Source organism: Oxyura jamaicensis, chromosome 6, assembly GCF_011077185.1.
Source record: "Oxyura jamaicensis isolate SHBP4307 breed ruddy duck chromosome 6, BPBGC_Ojam_1.0, whole genome shotgun sequence".
NCBI lineage: Eukaryota > Metazoa > Chordata > Aves > Anseriformes > Anatidae > Oxyura > Oxyura jamaicensis.
The window spans coordinates 32,716,990-32,739,899 of NC_048898.1; the positions used below are offsets into that span (position 1 = coordinate 32,716,990).

General features: G+C 39.7%; 1 protein-coding gene across 3 annotated transcripts; it reads left to right on the top strand.

Annotated features, from left to right (window-relative positions):
• The first annotated feature begins 252 nt into the window (after window positions 1-252).
• Window positions 253-22,709, top strand: EDRF1 (erythroid differentiation regulatory factor 1). Of its 3 annotated transcripts, none has more exons than XM_035330298.1 (25): window positions 253-401; window positions 501-727; window positions 1,725-1,791; window positions 2,109-2,234; window positions 2,748-2,872; window positions 3,270-3,429; window positions 4,670-4,771; window positions 5,062-5,183; window positions 6,149-6,260; window positions 6,923-7,070; window positions 7,157-7,265; window positions 7,376-7,487; window positions 8,265-8,525; window positions 9,947-10,018; window positions 10,131-10,281; window positions 12,214-12,402; window positions 13,349-13,549; window positions 13,874-14,092; window positions 15,008-15,231; window positions 15,924-16,082; window positions 16,341-16,490; window positions 17,467-17,620; window positions 17,867-17,982; window positions 18,795-18,958; window positions 21,851-22,709. In XM_035330298.1, exons 1-25 carry the CDS (start codon window positions 342-344, stop codon window positions 22,020-22,022), a joined length of 3,702 nt encoding a protein of 1,233 aa, XP_035186189.1. In that variant the 5' UTR covers window positions 253-341; the 3' UTR covers window positions 22,023-22,709. The 3 variants fall into 3 exon arrangements, with proteins under 3 accessions (XP_035186189.1, XP_035186190.1, XP_035186191.1); XM_035330299.1 differs by having other exon boundaries at window positions 519-727; XM_035330300.1 differs by lacking the exon at window positions 4,670-4,771.
• Window positions 22,710-22,910: the final 201 nt, after the last annotated feature.

The following is a 22,910-nucleotide window of genomic DNA, read 5'->3' on the forward strand; positions in this document are numbered from 1 at the left end:
TGGACGTGGTGCTTGGGGACAAGGTTCAGTGGTGACACCGGTCGTAGGGGGTGGCTGGACCAGATGATCTTGGAAGGCTTTTCCACCCCTAATAATTCTGTGACGAAGCTCGGGACATGTCGCGACCGGTCCCGTCAGCCCAGTCCCGCCTCCGCCCCCTCAGCGCAGCGGCCCCGCCCCCGCCCCCTATTGGCCGCCTCCCGCCCTCCGCCGCCTCTTGGGACTTCACGGGGAAGCGCGCGAGAGGCGGCGGCGCCTTGACGTGGGTACCGTGACGTCACCCCCGGGCCGCCGCCGGGCCGTGCCCCCGCCGCCGGAGGGAGGCCCGCGGCGGGCACAAGATGGCGGAGCCCCGCGGCGCCGCGGCCCGGCGGGGAGGAGACGCGGAGGAGCCCAAGCAGGTAACGGGGCTGCGGGAGCCCCTCGGGCTGGGGAGCGGCAGGGCAGGCGCTAATTACGGTGCGGGCGTAATTGCCGTTGCGCCAGCAATTAAAACTGAACTTTTCTCCGGGGACGAGGGGTCGCTGCCGGCTCCGGGAGGCGGCGAGGTGAAGAGCAGCGCCGTGGTGAAGTACTCCTCCGCCCCGCCGCAGGCCGCCTTCGCCCGCCTGCAGGAGAAAACCGACCTGAAGCTGCCCCCCGCCAACTGGCTGAGGGAGAGCGCCCGGCTGGGGCCGGCGGGCACGGCCATCCTCGGCAGCAACAAGAAAAGCACGCCTTTCTCCAGGTGAGCGCGCCGGGCTGGGCTTTTTTTCCCTCCTTCTAAATCTAACAGTGAGCTCAGACCCTATAGAATTCTAAGTAAAGGCTTCTTCGGTAACAGCTAGATTCTGCTTTTGCTTGGCCATTCGTCTGCTTTCTCATTATCCGGACTTTATGCTCTAACATCGTTTCCTTTCTAAAGGATTAATGGTGCCAATATTGCTGATAAATTTTACATTTTCAAGTGCGTGTTGACACCTTGCCTGGGTCAGTGACGCTGGCTTCACGTGCTTCTCTGGTTGGCTGATGTCAGTTGGTCGGAAAGGAGACTGCTTCAGCTAGCCGCTCTGCTTTCCGTGAGAGATGGAAATAGAGCAAGTACGGCTCCCCTGGGAAGGCAAGGAGCCCACGTATGGCTGTTCTGGATCTTCAGCTAATTAGTGGCAAAAAATAAAGGTGCTTCATAGTCATCTCAGTGAACCCAGATGGTAATATAAAGGGTGAACCCTCCTCTACGGATGTTTCACAGAATGTTAGGGTTTGGAAGGGGCATTGAAAGATCATCTAGCCCAGTCCCATGTGTTTGTTAAGTAGTTGAATGCAGTGAGTACACGGTGTTCAGAAATAATTCCTAAATCTATGCTGAACAAGCAAATTCACACTAAACTAACTGGCTAGCGAAATTTACAGTATGCAGAGTGTCTTCAGATCATAATGAAATTTTAGGTGATACGCAACTTGTTTAATATTTCAGATTGTCTCGATTTCAACAAAACTGCTTTTTAGGTTATTTTGAACTTGGATTTAAGCATTTCCAAGGATATATTTGGGGAACTTGTGGGATGTCAAAATGGCTTTGTTAACTAACTCTAGATGTCATTGCCACTGGTAACGTTTAGCTAGATTCTATTCTTTTCATTAAGAAAAAGCTTTCAGAGGTTTGACCTCTTTTGGAGAACAAGGAGGTCTGTGTTTAACGTGATGCTGCATTTATTTATATTAACCCGTACTGTTCTCTACAGCTTTGGAATGGCGTATGACTTCATTGACTCCATTGGAAATGATGTAGACGTTGTGTCTGATTCAGAGGTATGTATCAGTTCCATCCTTCAGACTTCTGTGTTGTAATGACCTTATCGTAAAGTACTGTCACGGCTTCTGTCACCTTTGTATCCTGTGAAGAAAAGTGAAGGTCTATTGAAATAGTTTGGAAAATTTAGATGATTCAGAGGAAGAAAGATACATATTCACTTATCTGTGTTCATTTTGGATAGCTTTTTACTCAGATCTCTGTCCAAACTCCAGTGTTAGGGGTGTATCCTTTGCTTCCAGTTCCCTAAGAATTGTGATTTATGATACAGTGTAATTACATGGAATGTAATCTCTGTTCTCTTTTCTCCTGCAAGAATATTAAAAAGCTTCTGAAGATACCATACAGCAAGTCACACGTGAGCATGGCGGTGCATCGCATTGGGCGGACGCTCTTGTTGGATGAGCTAGATATTCAAGAACTCTTCATGAGATCGTCTCAGGTTAACATTTGTGTTGTTTTAAGTATGCCATATGGTCAAAACGCATTATTTTGAGAGTAGTGTAGCCACCAAGACAGCATGTATGTATCAAAATTCCTGAGAACCATATGCTAGTACTGAAGATCTACTTGAAGCACATGCTGCTATTCTGCAGCAATTGGTTTAATCAGTAACTGCAATGGAGAATCTGATGTCTTTCTATTTACAGTCTTGTAGAACTAAAATTCCATGTCAGTCTTTTTTATAATTGCCTCTATATTGCTATCTTACTGATTTTTATCACTAATCATTTTTACTATGTAGTCTTCTGCCTTGTATTTGACTTTCTTAAAAGTTGACTTCTTTAGAAAATAACTTTTCTAGAAGATACGTTTTCAATAAATGAGCAATTCAAGAATTTAGCCTTGGAGTAATTTTCAGTGATGGTGGGTGAATATTCACAAGGTAATAAGGCACTTAGTTTACTTCGCAGATCTTTCTTGACATTAATTTGATATTTATGATATTGACTAGACAGGGGACTGGACCTGGCTGAAGGAGTTTTATCAAAGGCTGATTGATCAGAAGTGGCAACGAAAAAAGAAGAGTAAAGAACACTGGTACCAGAAGGCTATACTTTCCAAATTTTTATATTACAGGTAACCTTATGTCTGCATTAGTGTTGAATTCTGTACCAACTTCTGCCTCATTTCTTCTCTTGAAGTAAATGTTAGAATTGGTCTGTCTTATTTACTGCTTCCTCTTTATATGGAGGAAACAGAGGAATGAGAACATGTGTTTTTAATAGGTGTTGCAGTATTTTAAAATACTGAAGTATGAAATAACATGACTTAATGCCCTATCGTGATATTCCTTCTGAAAACTGAATTTGACTTGAAACATGCTAGGTATCGTGACAGCTGCCACAGTACTGTAAAACTGACCAATATACCAATCTTTAAGCGTATTACCAAAGCTGTCTGAGACTAACGCATCAAATTTAAATTCTATAGCACATTCTCATTGCATATTGTCCCCTTTTTAATGTTTTGTCAGCATTAATGGTGATGGAGCTGCTCAGCCTGTTCCGTCCAGTTCAAAACAGCACCAGGAGGGTCCTGTTCCAGGTGAGGGTGATGAAGCAGGACAGGCCTCCTGGCCGGCTCCATTTGAAATGCCTTCTTCATTATCTGAAGATCCAGGTGCCTCTAACCAGGTTAGCATAATAGTGTTTTAAAGGACACATTAGTTTTCATAGAGAATACTTATGTTCCCTGTAGAATATTGATTACTCCAGGTTTTCAGAGGTGCTACTGACATACTCTCGCCTCCGAGATGGGACTAAGGCCTTAGATCTTGACATTTTAGCTCATGCCAGTGTTTCAGTGCTCCAAATTTCAGCAGTAACTTTTTTGTAGTACTCAATATTTATGCTTATACGCATTTACATATATGTATATATTTATCTGTGAGAGACTACATCTGGATAAGAGTAGTTATCAATGATTCTACATAGAAGTAGGGGAACTTGACATCTGGGTGGTGTGTATAGAAGCTCAAGGCTCTCAGCTTTTTTTTTTGTTTGCCATTGAAATAAATTATTTGGTCCTGAATTTATTGTTGAAGGGGAAAATATGGATCTGTGAAAATATTTGCAGAGCAGTTAATGTATACAATGCTTGCTGTGAGATAACACAGCTCCCTTCCATTTGCGATATGTGTTTATACAACAAGCTGGGCTCTAATCCAGGGTTTCTCTGTGGCTGAGCTTATTTAGGAATATTGGTAATTCCTGTGTTCTTTGAGTAATGCAATATAGGAATTACATTTTTGAGAGGCCAAAATATCTGTTGTATTAAGTATACCTAGATTATAATTACTATGCTAAACAGTGTTACCACGAGGTATGCCAAATGATTTGGGTAGCTTAGTTAGGAAGGCTCTAACTTGCGTTGGTCATAAAATTATAACTGTATGTGTTCTGACAGAATATTTTAAAGTAGAAAAATAGTTCAGTACTTCAGTGCTCTTACCAAAAGGGCTACTTTTCTTTCTCAACTTCATTAGGAATTACTGACAAAGCAGACTTTGTAAGGAAGCTGTGTGCATTTGTGCAGTGTCTCTCTATTAGACTTCTTTTTAGATCTCAGCCTAGAGGATTTACATTCTCGAGGTTAATAATCTGGTGTGGACTCTGGGGTAATAGCATTTCTATAAAAACTTGCTAAGGCCCATGAGAATATAAGAAATTAAAAAAAAAAATGGTACTAGCTATAGCTAAAGAAGCATTCTAGTCACTGACTAGAGGCTTTTTGTAATTTAATATATTATTTAAAGATGGTAGAGGTGAAGGTTTTTGCTTCCTGTGCTTTTGTTGTTCAGAATATATAATCTCTTTCTATGGCCTAGCTTTACGTCAGCAGCAGAATCACTCCTTATCCTTGTGCTCTTCACAGGGAAGTGTGCCTCTTGAACCCTCATATATAGTGGGGCATGTGGCCTCAGCCCCCAAAGAACAAAACCTGACTACTTTGTTCAGTGACGGGGAAAACAGTCAGGTATGCTTATATGTGAAATTTGAGCTCAAACACAACCCTCTAATTTAATCCAACACTTTAAAGAATTTGGTCTAAATTGGAGCCAAGAGAAAAACTAAGTCCCCTGTAGAAGTAGCTTTTGTGGCATCTGTGATCTCAGTCTTTTAAGTTAATGTGAATGCATAGCCTAGTTCATCTTGTGCTGTCTTTTATTTGCTGCTTTTGCATCTTGCTTTCTTGTAATTCTGCAGATTTTCACAGAGAACGTGTGTTCATACCAGTGATTTATAGATCTTTTTTTTTCTCTTAAGGGACTTAAAAATGACTTTGTCCGTAACATCTTGTGGACCTTTGAAGATATCCACATGTTAGTAGGATCAAATATGCCTATATTTGGAGGTGGGAGATACCCTGCTGTGAGCTTGCGTCTCAGGTGAATTTTGAAGTTAACAAGTTTATATGTGCCAGCCTCGACTGAGTTTTGTGTTGTTTTCCTCTTTAACTATCTGCTGGTCTTCTGGTTGATTCTTATTTCTTACGTGCAGTTTAAAGAAGAAAATTCATGCTTTAGACTTAAATGGCAATGGCATTACGAAGTGCTGGTAAATAGGAAGTCTCATAGCTGTGCTATTGCTCTGGGACTTGATGTTCTGGTGCTTTTTCTAGCTCTAAATCTTTATTTCAAAGTAGCGGCTGTTTGCAACCTTTCCTGATGTTAGCATGCATTTGAATTTTAAAAAGTTATGTCCATAACTCCTTCTGTTGCCATTTCTATAAAAGATGGCAACAGCACTTCTCATACTGGAATTCTGAATTTCAATAGCTGCTAGTTAGGTACTTCTTAAGGACTCAAAAACTTGTGACAATAGTACTTCTGCGTTCTGTTTTCTGTTCAAAAATGCTTGATGTTGATTACTTGGTCATTGGTTTTTCTGTTCCTGCCTGTGCATAGGCAGAGAATGAGCAAAAACTTGAAACATACTTGGTGGATTTGTCATCTTTTTAAGAAACATCTAGAAATTAACAGTCTTGCTTTGAAAGGAATTCTGGAAGGTCTGGGAGAAGGCTTGCACTATAATTAGATGCTGCTAATGCTGCCATGCCTTTAGAAGTACTTACTATTTTGGTAATAGTGCGATTTGTGAAGCTTGTTAAAGCTTCAGGCTAAGTGTAGGCAAAAACTCAAAAGTGCCGAGGGAATGTGAATATATTCTATTGGAGAGATTAGTACATTTATTTTATTTGATGCAACTCCTTGTTTGTCTTAAAATATAACAATTCACAAATAATTGGTTTAATATCCTTCCACTGAGGTGACTTAAATCCCATTAGTAAACATACCTTGTTTGCTGGAGTGTAAACAGGGACTTAAATAACACTGGAAATACTTGTTTCTAGGGATAACAACAAGCCAATAAATGTGTTAACAGGAATTGACTACTGGTTGGACAACCTAATATGCAATGTACCAGAGCTTGTGATGTGCTTTCACGTTAATGGAATTGTTCAGGTAAGCCTGGCTCTTGGCTTTATGCCTACTTCTTCACTTTCTGAAATCGTTGCAGTTGTAATAGGTCTCTTTCTAATCTTACTGTTCTGACAAAGACTACAAAACTTTTATTGCAAAATGCAAAGCATTTACACAGTCATTTGAAAACTTTTTCTTCTTTCTTCCTCTCTTCCACGCATGCAAGATTCCTACTTGCACAGATGCATGAAGAACAACAAAAAAAAATGTAGCTGCAGAAATGAACCATTTTCTTGCATCTTAAAACCTGTGATGTTCACTTGCATGCTTTTTAAGTTTTGATTATATTTACTGTTTTACAGTAGCCTGCAGATGGGTTCATTTGTTGCACCTGGTAGCATGTAGTTCACTAAGTTTTTTTTTTTTTTTTAGTGGGTAGATACTGTAACTGCACAACTTCTTTTTCACCTTTTGTTCTCTATATACTTAGTCATAAGTTTATTATAGCAGTGGGTCCTCTTCAAAAGCAGGCATATCTTGATAGCACTATTCAATAAAAGATGAAGTCATAAAAAATACCTGGACATTGTATCATAATAGTAGACTGTTTCTTTAAGCAGTTAGTAGAGACATTGACCCATAGATTTGGGTGTGGTAGTAGCAGAAAAGCCTCCTAATCCTGTTCTAAAATGTGTTCCTTGCAGAAATATGAAATGATCAAGACTGAAGATATTCCCAATTTAGAAAACTCTAATTTCTCTACCAAAGTGATAAAAGATATTGCTCAAAATATCTTATCTTTTCTGAAATCAAATTGCACCAAAGAAGGACATACTTACTGGTTATTTAAGGGTAAGCAAATTTAGATAAACTTAAAAAAAAAAACAAAAACATTTATGTTAATGTCATGCTGATTAATTAAATGTCTTGCCTTTCAGCAAGTGGGAGTGATATAGTAAAGCTCTATGACCTAACCACCCTTTGTGAAGAAACAGAAGACAAATATCAAAATCCTTTTACAATGCCAGTGGCAATTCTTCTGTACAAGTGAGTTTTTAAATAACTTTAAAGATTTAAACTTGCTTTAAAGATTTTGTTTCCTTCTAGCACAAATAAATTATCCTGGGATCAATAATTTGTTCAACTTTTTCTTTTAGAGTTGCTTGCAATATGATGCTGAAGAAAAACCAGAACAAAAAGCACTATGGCACTATCAGAACGCTGCTTCTTAATTGTCTGAAGTTATTGGACAATGGCAGACATCCTCAAGTAAGAACAATGTGTTTGTGTATCTTTGTGCAAATACAGTGGAAAAGTCTTCTTGGCAATCAGATCCCTCCCTGTTTGGATGCCTAAATCCAAAACTTCAAACCTGAAATCTTTTGCGTAGTGTTTGGATACTCCTTGAGGTATGCAGGAGTCCTTAATTTGAGGTGGAGCCTAGGCACTTAACAGAAGACCTCTCTAGTTCTAGGCTAGTTCAAGGTCCAGATGCCTAAAATACAAACACTTTAAGGCAGTAGGTGTGGTGTATTTTTTTTTTTTGAACCAGATCTGACCCAAATTTCCTAGCAGACTTGATGCAGTGTGACTCATCTCTGAGTGTCAAAATTCCTCTTGTGATAGGAATGTGAGAGCTATCTGAGCAAGAATTTAGGCTGTGAGTAAACTTGAGTTAGAAGAAAACAGCTTAAAGCTGCTTGTAAGGAATATTAATAGCTCTCTAGAAGTTGGGGGATTTTGTCTTTCATTTTTATGTGTAAGGTGGGTAAAAACGAATGTAGGCAAGCTTGACTGCAGGGTCTGTGTGCACATACAAATTGCTGCCAACATATACTGTCTTCGTTGATTTGTTTAAGTGTTGCTTAAAAATTTAGCACTGAAGCATGGTCAAACACTGAGAACGTAGTCTGAGGAGCAAACAGTACAGTTAGGTAGTTGATTACCTGTAAATACAGCCTAAGACTAATTATATTGATGTTGCCCGTCAAAAGAAGAACTTAACTTGAAAATAAATCACTGACTTCTCTTTCCTTATTTAAAAAGATAATTGCTTCAGCAAACTACATGTTATCAGAGCTTTTTCAGTTGGATGAACCTAAGAAAGAAGACAGTACAGACTTCCCTATAAATGGAAACTCTGATGAAAGTTATAGTGAAGAGGAGGAAGAAATGCCAGACAGTGATGAAAACGGTTCTTACAGCAACAGTTCTGATCCACCAGATGACAATAAAGCAGTGGCTATAATCAAATCTGTTGGAGAGTTATCAGTACCAGAAAAATACAAGTCTGTTCATCGAATACGTGTAAGTGTAGTTGTGGATTTTTAGGGGGTTTCTTGAAAGCTTTGATACAGCAAGGCTTGTTATCAAAATGCAGTTACCTGTTAGTTTTATCTTGGGCTATCATTGTAGGTTTTTTTGTGTGTATTTTTTTGATTTCTTCAGGTGGGTAGAAGTATGAGGCAGAAGGGAAAGAAACTTTCTAGCTGTTCATAGAATCTGAGGCTTTTACCTTAAACCTGATGTATTGTAAAACATGACTTTTGCTCTACTTTCTTGCACTTTTTTTTGTGGCGTGCATGATTCTGCATAGCTAGTTACAAAAAAGAAGAACCAAACCTATTACAGCAGCAGAGAAAATAGTCAACTACAACCATGTTTAACAGCTGTAGGTGACCAAAAATTTCTGTGGATGCTAAGCCTCTTCTACTTCCCCCTGCCTCTGGAGCAATATTAACAGCTTTTGTTTACTGGAGCATCAGTTTGAATCCACAGGATTAGTCTCCAATCTCCCTCTCTAATCTGTCTTTCTAGGATACACGGTCAGAATATGGCAGTTTGATTGCCTTAATGTCTTTCATACTCCTTGTAGACGTATGAAGAATAAAACTTCATGTCTTTTTGAATCTTCATCCTAAGAGGGCAGCTGGATGCAGAGCTATAATATTCCTAAAGTTCCATTAGCATAACTGTACTTCATAAATGAATGAGCAGAAGTGCAATGCTGCTGCCTTTAATGTGCCTTCTGTTCATTATAAAAAAAACAGGAAAATGAGAAACTGGGAAGACCAGTAAAGAAATTGTCCGTACCATTTTACTTCTGATATTTTACTTACCTATTACATAAGATGACAGAAATAACCTACAAGCGTTCTTGAAAATTTGTAACTCTTCTTACCATCTGAATTTCTAACACTTCAGGATCTATCAGCTGAAAACACAGTAGCTTCTACGAGTGTAGAAACACTAAATTTCCCATTTCCTCTCCCCCTTCTGCTCCACCCCAGAAGAAAACAGACAAACCAAAAAAAAGCCCTAAGCAACTGAGCAATGTTGAAAGTGCTGCTTCAATTTACAGGCTGATGGAACAGTTTCCTTTTGGTATTGAATCTGCCTGGGTCTGCATTGCAGATCATCTGTGGATGGTTTCATAATTAATGTTATGGAATAAATTCTCTCTTCCTCCTTGCTTTGTCTCTTGAGATTACTGAGAGAAGCCAAGCATAGATGTTAAAGTAAGCAGTGTAGAGGTAAGCAGGTATATGAATTGCTCTCTGAGATGACAGAAATACTGTGGTGCTTTCCAGTGTAGAGCACAAATGTTTCATTAAAGCAAGTTTTTTTTTACTGCAATCTGTCACTTGCTTCTTCTAGCTGCTAACTTTGATATTTTGTATTTTAAACTTCTGTTCTTTTCCTGTTTCTCCCCTGCTGCCCCCCTCAAGCCCAGCTGTACGTTTCCTGTCTGCCACGGAACTGAGGAACGCTGCCGGCTGGTGCTTAGCTATGTCCTGGAGGTAAGCTTGCTGTCAAACTTCTAATGGTATTTCACCTCGTACACGATTCTTGGTGTCTTCAGTATTAGTGAAGTATTGCTTTCAAGGTGAATCAAAGCATTTCTTCTTGTAGGGCTTGAAGTCTGTTGACAGCAGTGTTAAGAAAGAGAGTGACCTTCCTGCCGCTGACCCCAGCACGCCAATCCCTTTGAAATATGAAGATGAATCCACCAGTGGTGGTCCTGAGTGTCTGGAAAAACAGATGGCCTTATTTTTAGACAAAAGTAAGTTGTATTGCTGTGCAAGTAAGACCTTTCCAGCACCAACACAACTTTATTTAGCTTGTCAACAGAAGACTTGTAGGTTGCTAATTACTCTGTTGTATAAGCAAAAAAGATGTACTGCATAAAAACCAAATTAGAGGACACGGTATTTCTTTTTAAATATGAAGAGAATAGCACATTTGGGAGACTTTGTATATCAAAGCATCTTTTTGTATTAAACACATAATGGGGCTGGATCTTATCTAGTTGTGCCTTCCAGATGATTTCCCTAAGGAAACTTAGTAGTTTGGGCATCAGATGTGGTGTGGGGAGCACTCTAAGTTGTCTGTAGGGTGGGTGTTGTCTTGTTTTCTTTCTGGGGGTGGTGGTGTGTTTAGTTTCAGTAGTCTCCCTTCTTTGTGACTTGGAAGCTTTGTGAAAGAGCTTTTCACTTCTGGCAGTTTTCCCTGTTACACATAATATCCAGCAGCAAGCATATAAATATGTTGCATTTAACGTATATTATACTAGGATGATATTATACATGTTATGTATTATAGGTAGACATTCATATGCATACATATAACTAGGATTGTTTTTTCTGTGTAGCTCTAAATTATGGAAGGAAACAGGAAAGAAAGGTGCTTTTAAATACTCAAAGTCCAGAAGCTTCAGGCTATAGCCAGCTTTTATTTTGCTCTAGAGTCTCATAAAAGGGTATAGGAAGGACTCCTTTTAAGAAAGCAGTTTTCTGCAGGGTAATAAGTCCTGTAAGCAAAGAAACTTGAGTCTTGCGTATTTTTTAAAGTTCTTAATTCTTTCCTTTTTTCTTCCTTTCCCCTTTAAATCTCTGAGCAACAAACAAATTCAGTTTCTGAGTTTCATTTTGGTGTTCTGATGTTTCTATTCCAATTCCGTTTCTCATGAACGTTAATGACCTGGAGATGTAGTAATGCTTTCTTAGCTTATATCAGATCTGTTACCACAGAATGCAGGTTTCTGATAGTTGTTTAGCTGTGTCAAGCTTGCATGAATTCTGCACAGTATTGTTAATCTGGAATGTGCGGTTAGTTTTTACCAAGATCTACTGGAAAAATGTGACTGGGGTCAGCTCAGTAAGAACAGTGTGCTGATTTCAGCTCGGCTGCAGCCAGGCTCTATCTTCTGTCTCTGCTGTTCTGAGCTGATGACACATTGCAGCTGCTTGCCAGCTGGAAAGGAGAATGCCCACATAATAACTTTTTTACCCGGGAAACACTTGTTTCTAAATAATGTGGGATGTAAATATTGCGCAGATCCTCACAATTTTACTTAGCCTCTTATTTTGCTTCAGGCCTGCTTGTCAGGGCAGCAAAGTTCTGTTCCTTGGCATCGGGGCCTCTAATGTGCTTCAAGTCAGGGGCTCGTTCTTACTGGTTCCATAATTACTGCAGCACCGAAGGAGGAACGTTCTTCATCTTATGCTGAGGATGCCTTGAAACTGGTGTGAGAAGGGCATTGGCCTTGTAGGAATGACTAGGTTATCAGTTTCCTTGGGGCTGGGGACTTCCTTAGTTTGAGACATTAATACAAACCAGAATGTATCAAAGGGATTTGGCAGAAAACATGGCAAATTATGCCTGTGACTTCCTCATTCTCTTCTAATGCTGCTGAATGGAAGAGTCTTGGTTGTTGCACCAGTGTTTCAAAAGCTGTTCAGAACATGGGAGGTTAGCTGCGCTGGCACAGTACTCACTGTATTCCAACATCCTGCTATCAGGTGAAATAAGTGGAAAAGTTCCAAGTGAGTCCATTTTACAGAAGAAAAATGCAGCAGCAGGCAAGTTGGTATCCTTGTGTAGAGCTGTAATATGGCAATTTCCACTCAGTCTGTATACTGGTGAAGTTGGGCCGTGCCTTGTGGGTTATGTTATGGCCATGAGATTTACTGATGAGGTTCTGTTTGTGTTACAGTGGGCTCGTTCCAGAAGGGTAAGCATTCCAGTCAGTCAGGAATGATTCCTGGATCGTGGCAATATAAAATGAAGCTCCAGCTCATTCTGAAATCATCAAAGGCTTATTATGTCCTGTCTGATGCTGCTATGATTCTACAGAAGTATGGGAGAGCGTTACGATACATCAAGCTGGCTTTACAGTGCCACGGTAAGCTGCTGTTTGTCATCAGTGCCACTGACTGTACGTACCTTTCACAATATCAAATGCTTCTCTGCATGATTTAGCCTAGTGGCATGCAGTGACAAGTCTGCCTCTGTTTTTTAAGTGTCTAGCTCAGTGCTCTGGAGAGAAGGCTGTAGTAAGAACAACTCACTCTCTGTTTGGAGGAAAAGTACTCTTACTTAAAGGACTGATCTTAAACTTCAGAGCACTGAAGTTGAGAGCATTCTGTACTTGTCCAAGACAGAGGTAGCCTTCTGTGTTCTTAGTGCTACTACTACAAGCGGATTACTCTCTGGAATTGCCTGGTGGTTCCCATTTCATGTTAATATTTACCAGATTTTTCAGAAATACCAAGCTCATTCACCAGCTGAAGGGGAAATCAGGCTGTTTGGGATATTAAGTAATCAGAAAATGTCATCACCTTACTGCTACAGTACTGCTGTTCTGCTCCCATATTTGTAGGGTGGTGGATGTGTATGTGAAAGAAAGCATACAAAACAAGAACGTGATCTTCGCTCAAAGCATCAATATGCTTATCAATAACTCAAAACATTCTTCAGCTTTCCAGTCTTTGGAAGACTTGAAAATTACACTGAAGCTGTGCCATTTGAAAAATAATTTTTCAGGCTGTATCTGACTTGAGTTGGTCTGTAGAAATTTGGTTTTCCTTGGTTTTAGACAAATCTGAAATTAGCATTGTAATTGTCAATCGATGCTCATCTTTAACAAAACACGCACTCTTCTGAAGCTGTCAGCTGCGTAGAACAAGATCTTAAAACTGGTTAGTTCTTAGGAGGACAGGTGTTGTCTGGATACAGAAAATAAATGGGATAAGTAACATAAAAGCAATTACACTGTCAGACTGTGTCAAAACTTCTGAAGTGTGATTCTCTTCTCCCCCCTCCCTCACCCGTGTGCTTTTTTTTGATAGATACCTACTGTTGTCTCTGTGCCAGCATGCTTCCTGAAGTATTAGTATTTCTTTGTCAGTGTTTAACGCTTTGTGGAGATATCCAATTAATGCTTGCTCAAAATGCAAACAACAGAGCAGCGTATCTGGAAGAATATAATTACCAGACAAAGGAAGATCAGGAAATACTACACAGTCTTCACAGAGAATCCAGCTGCCAAGGTATGCTACAGATATCACTGTCATGATCCAGCTGTATGGCAGACAAAGTGATTTCAATGTTGATTATGTTTCATTGTGTTATTCGGAGAAAGCTTACCATACCTGTCACAAATACAGAGGTTATCAAGATACTGTGTGGCATGCCTGAGCTGTAAACCCACTGAAGATGTAAATTGTTTACCTACTGGATAGATTATGCTTGTGTGGGGAAATCATGCGATCATCCTGACGTTGGTCTTATACTCATCTTCATCTGGAGTATCACAGACCTGCATTTATTTGGAAGTACTGTTTGACAGGCAGGCTTTGCTTTTTGTTTTTTAGTGTTTGCCTGGGCTACTGACTTGTCTACAGACCTGGAATGCCAACTTTCAGTCAGCTGTAAATGTTACGAAGCAGCTTATGAAATTTTACTCTTCAGTAATTTAAAAAAGCAAAATCCTGAGCAGCATGTACAGGTGCTGAAGAGGATGGGTAACATCCGGAATGAAATTGGAGTATTTTACATGAACCAGGCTGCTGCAGTGCAGACTGAAAGAGTGGGTAAGCATTTTTTTCTACTTCTTACTGTACGCTGTTTCACTGAGCTAGAACAATGATTATGTTCAGTAGTAGTGTGGGAAATCTTAAGCATTCCTGAGTATAAAGATGACATTTAAAGAGCTTTGGAGTAAGTATTTTTCTGAAACAGATGTTACAGGTTTAATCTGTTATATAATTTATAATGGACATAATAATTAACGTCCATTATATGATCTAGAGATTGCTGTGGCTTGTATACTTTATTAATTGAACCTAACCTTGAATAATGGGATGCCTTGGAGAAATTTGTATTGAGTATGGTGAATGCCCTCAGAAAAAGATTTTGCTTGATTGCTTTGTTTATTTTGATTGGTGGTTGGCTTCTTTTCAAAAAAGAAAGGGCTAGAAGTACTAATTATTTAAACTGGAACGAACTAGCATCAATACTCCTAAATACTGGCTGAGTTCTGTGACCTTTGTCCGATTAATTTTTGAAGCAGCTTGTGTTAGACTTTAATTTGGTGATTGTTCTTCATCACCGTGTTTTTGCAGAACCATGATTTAGCTGAAGTAAAAACCTTAACATTGAATTTCGCTTGTCTGTAAAAATCAATTCTTGCTGGTTTTGTACTACAGGTTTGTAGAAATAATTTTCATATCCTGAATATTACTGTAGTGGGGGGAAAAGCATTTTATAAATTGTTTTATTCTGCTAATTTCACATTTTCTGTCACGTTACTACAATTCTTTCTATCTATCCTATGTGTAATGCACTTCTGGTATTAACAGTTTTTCCATGAAGTTAGGTTTTCAGAATATTTTACCACATTTAAGTTCTAAAAGACCATCTTTATAAGCCTGGGAGAAAATAATAGTAATGGCTGTTTGATATTTTTGGAGAATTTAAACTGATAAGCCATACGTCTTTATCCTCAGTGAGTAAGAACGTATCGATGACAGAGCAGCAACTCTGGAAGAAAAGCTTCTCTTGCTTTGAAAAAGGAATTCAGAATTTTGAGTCGATTGATGATGCAACCAATGCTGCTCTCCTGCTGTGCAACACGGGAAGACTCATGCGAATTTGTGCTCAAGCACACTGTGTGACCGAAGGTGACTTCAAAAGAGAGTTTTCCCCAGAAGAGGCCCTTTATTATAATAAGGTAACAGATTACTTCTGACTTGTTAGTTAAATGTAGAGGGAAATTGCATACCTGAATGTTTTCCTAGAGTGTCCCCTGTGGCATGTTTTTATTGGCTAGTCTTTCCTCCCCTCCCTATTGCTGTGTGTCTAGGATACAAAACCACAATTTCTCTTTGGTTCATTGAAACTTGTATTATGCTTGAAGGAACCATATAACTCCTTAAACACTATTTGAAACAAATCCATGTCTGAGTAGTTCTGAACAGTCCTTGATGGCTTATTACTGAGGAGAGTGCAAAAAGTAATTAGTGTACCTGGGAGGGACAGTTGCAATAACAGACCTGAAAGTTGGTCCTTTCCATGATGTAACTGGCACTTCTGATGTTTTGGCATTTATCTTGAGAAATGCTTTCTCATGGTTTTTAAGATTAAATAGATTCTGTTTTGGCAGTGTTTAGGTTTGATTCCATTGCTCTGATATGTGAAGTGCCGTGACATTCAGATCTTGATACTTACCAGATGGCAATAGCACATACAAAGGAGAAAGGGATGCATTGGTTAGGACTGAAGCTGTGACCAAAATGGGTGTAAGGAAAATACTGAAGAAGGCTCAGGTGTATTTTGAAATGCTTTCTTGAGAATGGGTAATCGAACTTGTAGTGGCTATAAAGACGAGCAGCAACTATATGTGCGTTATTTTACGATCTGTAGGCTATTGACTACTATCTGAGAGCATTAAGATCACTTGGCAAGAGAGACATGCATCCAGCTGTTTGGGATTCTGTGAACTGGGAGCTGTCTACGACGTACTTCACTATGGCAACTCTACAGCAGGATTATGCTCCCTTATCTAGAAAGGCTCAGGAACAGGTAATGAAGAGGATTTGAGACAAAATCTGATAAAATAAGCTATTTTCTTGACAAACTGAACAGCAGACAGCTGATACTGGAATAACTTGTAAACCTTTATTAGACTGAAATCTTGTATGAATTAGTTTTTGAAAACCATAAAACTCTATATGAATAAAGTTTTTAGGTTTTATTTAATAGATTTAACCCTTACACTTCCGCATAGTGTGATTACTTTGAAACTAAAACATGACTACGTGGCTTTGTTTTTTCTTGTAGATAGAGAAGGAAGTTAGTGAAGCCATGATGAAGTCCTTGAAATACTGTGACATTGATACAGTGTCTCCACGGCAGCCTCTCTGCCAGTATCGGGCTGCAACCATCCACCACAGGCTTGCTTCCATGTACCACAGTTGCCTGAGAAATCAGGTATTAGTACAAACTATTCAGTTTTCTTCTGTATAGCTTCCATGCTTAATGTGTAATGTGTGTGAAGACTGATATTTATCTGCCTACTCGGAGCTGGAATATCTTTAAATCATTTAACCAGAGAAATGTATTTCACACTGATCTGCAAATAAGCTGTTACTTCTAACTAGAATAGAATAGTTCAATTGGAGGGGACCTATAAAGATCACCAAGTCCAATTGCCTGACCACTTCAGATCTAATGAAAAGTTAAAGTATGTTACTGAGGGCATTATCCAAATGTCTCCTGAACACTGGCAGGCATGGGGCATCAACCACCTTGTTAGGAAGCCTGTTCCAGTGTTTGTCCACCCTCAAAGAATTTCTTCCTAGTGCCTGACCCTCCCCTTGTTGAGCTTTGTGCTGTTCCCATGCATTCTATCATCGCTTACCAAGGAGGAAAGACTAGCACCTCCCTTTTCATTTCCCCTCTACAGGAAGCAGAGAGCAGTGAGGCTGCCCCATGGCCCTCCTGTCCTTTGTAATGTTTGAGCTTTGTTTCAGTCTGAATGTGCAAAGCTATCTAGAATAAGAGGCTGTTGATGAGTGTTATCTTCAGTTTGGTTTTGCTTCCAAGTCACTCTTGTGATACTTCTGCCAGTGATCCAGCAGAAGGATGTCTGCTAATTAGAGCTGTTGGGAAGCATCATGCTGGTCTACACTGTTGCGTGGTATTTATTAGCTTTTTATTGTTTTTTTTTTATGATTAACTCAGTTCTACTTGATGTGGATTTGTTAGTGTTAACTATAAAAATACAGTAACTTCAGTGATAATGGGCTAGTGATGTATTCTAGAAGTGTGCAGACACAGGAACAATTCTGAAACGGGATGAGGAACCATAGTTGGTACCTCACATTTTCCATAACACTTTTCTAGTGGATACTTCATGAACGTACAAATTGCCTGACATTTACTATGTACCTTATTTGGAGTGCAGGTTGGTGATGAACATTTGAGGAAACAACACCGTGTACTTGCTGATCTTCATTACAGTAAAGCAGTGAGACTCTTTCAACTCTTGAAGGATGCACCCTGTGAGTTTCTTCGTGTGCAGCTGGAAAGAGTGGCGTTTGCAGAATTCCAGATGGCAAGTAAGTCTGTGTTTCTGCAGTAGTCCTCTAAAATCCTGTTAACTTATTTCACTTCTAAATAACTGTATATGAAAGCAGGAGTAATCTTCTCAGAATAGTCCTCTTTGAAAGAGGAGAGCTTTTATTTTACTGTTTTTCAATCAACTAGAATGGTATGTGCTCTTTGAATGAGAACTCTCAATCTTTGGATGAAAGAAAAAGCACAACCCAGAATGTAAGCCATTAACAGCGTCCTTGATTTTTCAGGTCAGAACAGCAGCGCTGGAAAACTAAAGACTTTGTTTGGGGCCCTTGATATAATGGTTAAAACCAAGTTTGCGTTCCAGCTCATCAGAAAAGAGCTTGCAGCAGAGAGTGAACAGGTAAACAGAAATCAAGTTACCTGATTGTCTGCTCCCTTGTCTGGTGTATTCACATAAAATCGATCAATTGGTGATTAAGGTGTTGCTTGTCTGCTTCTCAGTTGGCTTAGCTGCTTAAATGATACAAACTGGGTTTGAGCCTACTGTAGTGTGGTGCTAGCTGTTCGGTGGAATTAAATGAAAAATATTCTAGAACCTGCCTTTATCTGAGTGATGTCAGAAGTTCCACATCTTGCTGCAACACTAATAATCGGGCATGGAATGGAACCATAAGTTCTTGGCTTTTAGAACGAGAATTCTCTCCAAGACTTTCCTTCCCCTTCTATCTTGCTTCTTTGATGTGCTGATCGCTGCATTCAGAGACTTTTTTTCCCCCCATTTAACCTCTGTAAAAAGCATTTTGTATAATGCCGCTGAAGTTTAGATTTTTTTATAAAATCTATTTAGTATTTCAGTGTTAAAACATGGAAGGCTTTCTGTAGGCGGTGTTCTTGATGCCTAGATAAACATCTACTTACTGTGTGTGCTGGTGCGTTCATCTCTTACTGACAATTTGAGCAACAGATTGAGTATTCAAGTCCATATGTGCCTGGTGTTTTTATAATTAAATACACTTAGCACAGGCAGTTCTAATAACTTGTGTAGGTGTGAGTACAAGCCTGTTACTGAGGCCTTATAACCTGGAACTGGGAAGCTGGTACCATGCCTGTGAAGAGTAAGCGAGCCTGCAAGTATGGTCATCTGACTTAATCGCTGTTCTTCTAATGGTGGAGTTTGGTGAAATGTTTTTTTTTGCTTTTCTCTTTTTGTAGATAAGTAAAGATGAGAGTAGTACTGAAAATACATCACCTAATGATTCCTCCACTGCCCTTAACAAGGAAGAAGTATTGAAGCTACTTGGTATTTTTGAGTCTAGAATGTCATTCCTTCTCCTCCAATCCATAAAGCTGTTAACTTCAACAAAAAAGAAGAGTGGGTAAGTTGAACCTTGATGTGTTGTGTAGATGTGCTTTGGGTACATAAATCTGTACAAACTGTACATTTCTAGGCGTGCTAGCGTGATTTTTTTCTGGGGTAGACTTTGAGTGTGTTGATTGATCATCTAAAGCTTGAACACTTCCTGTGTTTTTTGTGTGTGCATATGTAACTGCAGGGTGTGACTGAGAAACACTTTCACTGTGTGGGTCTAGGCTTGGCAGTTTTTCCTCTCTCCTTTCCTGATAGAAGTCCAGGGCTGAGAGCAGACAAAAAATAATGTTAGCCTGAATGGCCTCTATTCAAGAAAATAAGCTGTAATTTTTTGTATAAGAAGCACTATACAGTTACAAATCACAGATATCAGAGCATGAAGCATCTGGCTTATCCTTATAGGATATAAATCTCCTGTCCTTCACAGGTGTAAATGCACACACAAAGCAGTTTAACTTGTACTGCCGTAAGCTGCTGGCGTACTTCTCACTGTCTTGATTCTATTTATTGTAAATAGAAGTGTTTGTTCAGTGCATTGGGTACGTGTATAATGGGCCCTTTGTCTTACTGATGTTGGTATTCATCTGTGGCAGGATACCTCAAGGTTAGTGAGGGGAGAAACTGCTGTGTAGGACTGATCTTCAGATAGATTTTGATAATAAAATGTACCAGTGACATCATCGAGCACATGTTGAACATCCTGAACACTTCAGGATGAACGTAGGTGCATCAGTAGTGCTGGAAACAGAAGGATGTATGGGGGGAAAATGCTCGTCGTTATCTTTCCAATGTCTAATGGAGTGCAAGAAGAAACAACCTTCCGTCTTGCTGCTGGAGTTCAGAGCACACATAGCTTGTCCTGTGTGTTGATGTTGACCTTGAAGTGTTGCTGTGATCAGGTGTGGCAGTGTAATTTGGTGTATCATTATTGCTTCAGTTGATTTGGTTAGATTTAAATGTCTGTGGTGTTGCTTTGGGGATCCAGAGAACACCTTTTATCCCCTCAGCTGCAAATTTGTTATGTTGCCGTAGCTTCTACAATCTGCAGTTGTTACTTCATCTACTAGATGAAGTTGGAAGTTGTTAATTGTTTGTCACGTTGAAACACTGCTGATGTTAAGTGTTATTTTGATGCTGTAAATGAATTCATCTTGCGCAGTAAGGTGTTTGATAGGAGACAAGTAAATGGAAAAACCGGAGGCTAGAAGAAAGCCTGCATTTTCTTCTAGCAATGGCTGAGGTGCATTCACTTAAAGAAAAGAGCTTCCACAAGGTGGCAATCTGAATATGTGAAAAGCAGAAGATTAAAGTATAACCTGTACCAAACCAAGCAGCTGTCCCAGGCAACTGACTAAACTGTTTGGTTCTGTGGTTCAACAACACTTAGCCAGGTTGGGAAACAGACTTTTCCCCATTTACTTCTTACCATTAAATCTCTCTTGAACGAGGCTTTGTACTGAAGGTTTCACGTAGGGAACAGGTTGCAGTTTGAACTTGAGTATTGTGAAATGCAAACGTTGCTGTAATGTCTTCAAACTTCTTGAAATAGCAGTGGGCTGAGGCTCAGCTTCAGACTACCTTTTTATTTAACCTTTCTAGTGCCTCGTACCTTGTATAGGTTTTCCGTCTGCTTCCTTAGTTCTGCTTCACAGAAAGAGAAAATGATGTCCGTCTTGGGTTTTAATAATGGGCAAGCTGGAAAGGGAGGAAATTAGAGCTCACGAATGCTATTTCAGAGTCTTGGATGCATTTTGGCAGAGAACAGAACATGTGGTAAAGCTGTTTGATAGTGAAACTTGCAGGCTAGCAATAAAACTGAATGAAATCAGTCTTACCTTCTAGAAGTTAAATGCATAAGCATGACTGAACTTGGCTGTGTAAATTGGAGGAAAGAAGTAATTGAAATTAATACTTTGTTCTGGGAATTCTTGTAGCCTATCCTGGAAATACTTTACATTTCAGTGGCTTTTATTATTTTTGACTACCTGTTCTGTTTAAGAAATAAACCTGATTTCTGCCAAGTGTTACAAAAAAGGTAAAGCTAATTAAATTTCTAATTCCGGAAGCATTTGTAATTAAACTGACTGATACTTGCATGCATGGACACTTGATTTAACTGTAATACCAGTAGTGGCATTTTTAGTTTTCTTTTTTTTCTGGTTTAGGTCATTTATTAGTCTTGGATGTTAAACGGGGGGTGGGACAGAAGAGGGGTGACACTGCTGAAGCAGTAGCTGGCACTTGTGTGATACGTGACTTACATCAGATGTGATTTACATCAATTTTCTCTTTTTGACAAATATTAATGGGAGCTTTGACTGCAGACTGGGCAAAGAGGAAAAGCTCTTTGGTGTAAAGGTTTTGGGCATGGAAAAGTCTCTATCGCATGGAAGTAATTTAGGTGTATGGACCTTGAGAGAATGGGGCCAGATCACGGGCTTCAGCCTGCAACAGGAAGCTGATGTCCGTAGTGGTTTGTAGGGCTGAGTGAATGGGAGGCAAGTGCACAGGAGCAAATGGCATCTCAGGAGTGCTCAGGTGTCTGCTTGCATTTGGCCTGATCAGATTAGCCTAACTCTGAAAAAGCACAGAGGTTTGGCACAGAGATAATGGCTGGAGGGTTTACAGTGTGTTTTGGGATTATAACTTAATAAAATGGCCAGACTGGAGCTGAAGAGAAACTGGAACTCCTTATCCCTCCTGCAGTGTAAGCAGAGGCCCTGCCTGCAATGCTGTGAAATGGCAGGAAGTAAGAACGAAAGAAATGAGTCCCAAATCCAAGCACCAAGCACAGGGTTTCAAAGATGATCATCAAGGTTATTGTGTAATAATTGTCTTGATAATTTGTAGAATTAAGTATTGTGGTCAGATTAATAGCTTTCATCTGTTTCTTTTTCAGGGCCATTAATGAAGAAGAAATAACACTTAAAACAAACAAGCAAGTTTACTCTCTTCTGTTGCGTGCAACCGCTAACAAAAGCATGACTCTGCTGGAGCGGATAGAGGTAATCCTGAATCTGCTGGAGCAGCTGACTCAAAGCAGTGAAGCTGGTACCGGAGGAGTTCAGTGACTTCAGTGCTGCAAACGAGCAGAAATAGTGCCTTGCATCTGCGTAGCAGCAGTGGTATTTTTTTTCCCCTGTGGGATTTGGATTTATCAAAGGTGGTAAGAATATTGCCTATGCTGTTACACAGTACACCTGGGAAAGAACAGGAGATCCTAATTATCCTGTGATAGCTCCGTAATGGTTCGGTTATTAGCATTTCGTTGTTTGAAATGCAAAGTTGGGGTTCTGGATAGAAACTTAATTTCTTATCTTGGAGAAATGCACTTTTTTTTCTCTTAAAGGTAATGGGCTTTGCAGTGATGCAAATATTTTGCATAAAAATGTAATCTCACAGTTGCTCTGGTTTGATATTTAAGGAAATATACTTTGTAAGCAAAGCTTTATTGGAACACTTTAACCAGTAACATTGAAATGAAGTTGTGCAAGGAGATTCCTGTTGAATATGGGGACATGTTTCTCTTACTGCAGTTACTGTCCTGCACAAAAATGGGTGCCTTTCTAGCTTTGATGCAAGGTCCTTGCAAATATTAGCCATCACTGGTATTTCATTTACAACAGGAACGGAATGGTTTTAGCTGTGTTTTGACTTGATGGAGAATAGTATTATGTTTTTCAGACTTGAAACTGTGAATAAAAGCATATTTTTAAATTTTTTATTTATTAAATAAACGTATGAACCATTCTGCCTTGTTTTTATTGGTTGTGACCTTCTTGCTTTTGCCAGAAGCAAACTGCTCAATGGCATCAGTACCAGGTAAGACTTGGCAAGGGAAGAAGGCCGTGTCTGGTGCAGGAAGGGCAGCTGCTATTTTGAAACAAGGAAGAGGGGGGGCTTGCTTCTTGTGTTTGTTTTTGTTTTTTTTTTTTTTGTGGGTGGGTGTTTGTTTACTT